General features: G+C 35.9%; 1 protein-coding gene across 1 annotated transcript in view; it reads left to right on the top strand.

Moving 5' to 3' along the window:
• Nucleotides 1–340: 340 nt before the first annotated feature.
• The window catches only part of LOC116379949 (vomeronasal type-2 receptor 1-like), a gene marked incomplete at its 3' end in the record, with an annotated part of 2,550 nt that continues 1,378 nt past the window's right edge, over nt 341–1,512 (top strand). The window contains exon 1 of the mRNA XM_031841910.1: nt 341–1,102. Within this exon, the coding sequence (XP_031697770.1) occupies nt 792–1,102 (311 nt within the window). The remainder of the gene's footprint in view (nt 1,103–1,512) is intronic.

The raw sequence follows: 1,512 nt of genomic DNA, 5'->3' as shown, positions 1-1,512 counted from the left end.
CTACACACCTGATTCTCATCACCTGCAGCTTACCTATGTGCACTTCATACATTAATACTCCAATCTGTGATCATTGTCAGAACTGCATGTATACAATCACCCTTTGTTTTAGGTAAGGATACAAAAAAAACACAACACTAGATTATAGCTTCAACAGCAACGTTCAGTATAAAGTTCATGATAAAACATTCAGTTTCACCTCGTTTAAATATTTATATTTTAAGTTTCTGTACATTAAATGTTTTATTAATTGTAATGTTTTGTGAAAATCCTTTTAAAATTATTTTCTTCTCATTTCACAAATATTTTATCAAGTTCTGAAAATATAGAAGAAAGTGAATGAATAAAGTAAAGAAATATAAAGTACAGAAATAATAATATAAATATGTGTTTCTTTCTCTTTTATAAAGTCAGTGCTACTTTACTAATATTTATGTGTTGGCATTATTTAATATGTGATTTAACCACACAAACAACCCATTTGTTAGGCTGAACTGTAATATGAGCTAAAACAGCAAAAAGGTGTAAGGGTGTAGAGATAATAAGAAGATATTTAATGTTTACAATGGTAACTTTAACAGAAGAGAAAATAAATATAGCACTTACAGCAGAGCATATTGTGCACACATTTCACAAAAAAAACTTGGACAATAGTTAATCAAAGACCACTGGGTAAGAGCATCCTCTCTCTGACGTACAGTAAGCTGACGTACTGTCAGAGGAAAGCTTCAATCTGAAAATCTATATTAACCTGTGAAAACACAGTATGCCCACATGAGGACAGTTGAGGGATGGAGATGTCAGCTCTCTTTATTGGTCTGATCCTGTCGCTGGGTTTGTGTGAGCTGAACTCAGCTGTTGCCTTGAATGGTTCTGGGGATGGTGTGAAACAAAGGGCTCGGCTTACAGAGGAGAGGACTGGTGTTGGGCTCAGCACTGAGGCTTCATCGGTTAAATGCAAGCTCCAGGGTACCACTCGTCTGCCTGCATTCTCAATGGATGGTGACTACGTTATTGGTGGTGTTTTGCCCATACACTACTATGCGCACACAGTGAAGCATAACTACACCACCATGCCTGATCCAATAAGATGCTCAGGGAGGTTAGTAAGAGGGAGAAGTGGGGGCTAAGAGGATGTTACTCTGTGGGGATGGAAATGTTTTTACTTTTATTTTAATTGTAATGCATTAGTATTTGGCCATCACAAAAGTACGTATTATATTCACAAAATAGTAGAGGATTGGAGTAGATTTTTAAATGTGTTAACTGAAAACATTATGAACAGAAACATTTGAGTTTAAAAAAGCTAATTGTTGTAAATCCGTGCATTAAGATTATTGTGCACTTGGGACTGATATCTTATTCTGTGTTGTACTTGTTGGTGTTCAGTTCTCCCGAATTATGTGTTTCTGTTAAAATTGTGTTTTGTCCCCATATGTAGGCCATATTTAAACAGTTACTGAACTGTGTGTGTGTGTGTGTGTGTGTGTGTGTGTGTGTGTGTGTGTGTGT

Source organism: Anarrhichthys ocellatus, unplaced genomic scaffold (genome assembly GCF_004355925.1).
Source record: "Anarrhichthys ocellatus isolate YVR2014 unplaced genomic scaffold, GSC_Weel_1.0 scaffold5624, whole genome shotgun sequence".
In the NCBI taxonomy this organism is placed as follows: domain Eukaryota; kingdom Metazoa; phylum Chordata; class Actinopteri; order Perciformes; family Anarhichadidae; genus Anarrhichthys; species Anarrhichthys ocellatus.
This window is presented reverse-complemented; position numbering and strand designations above follow the sequence as displayed.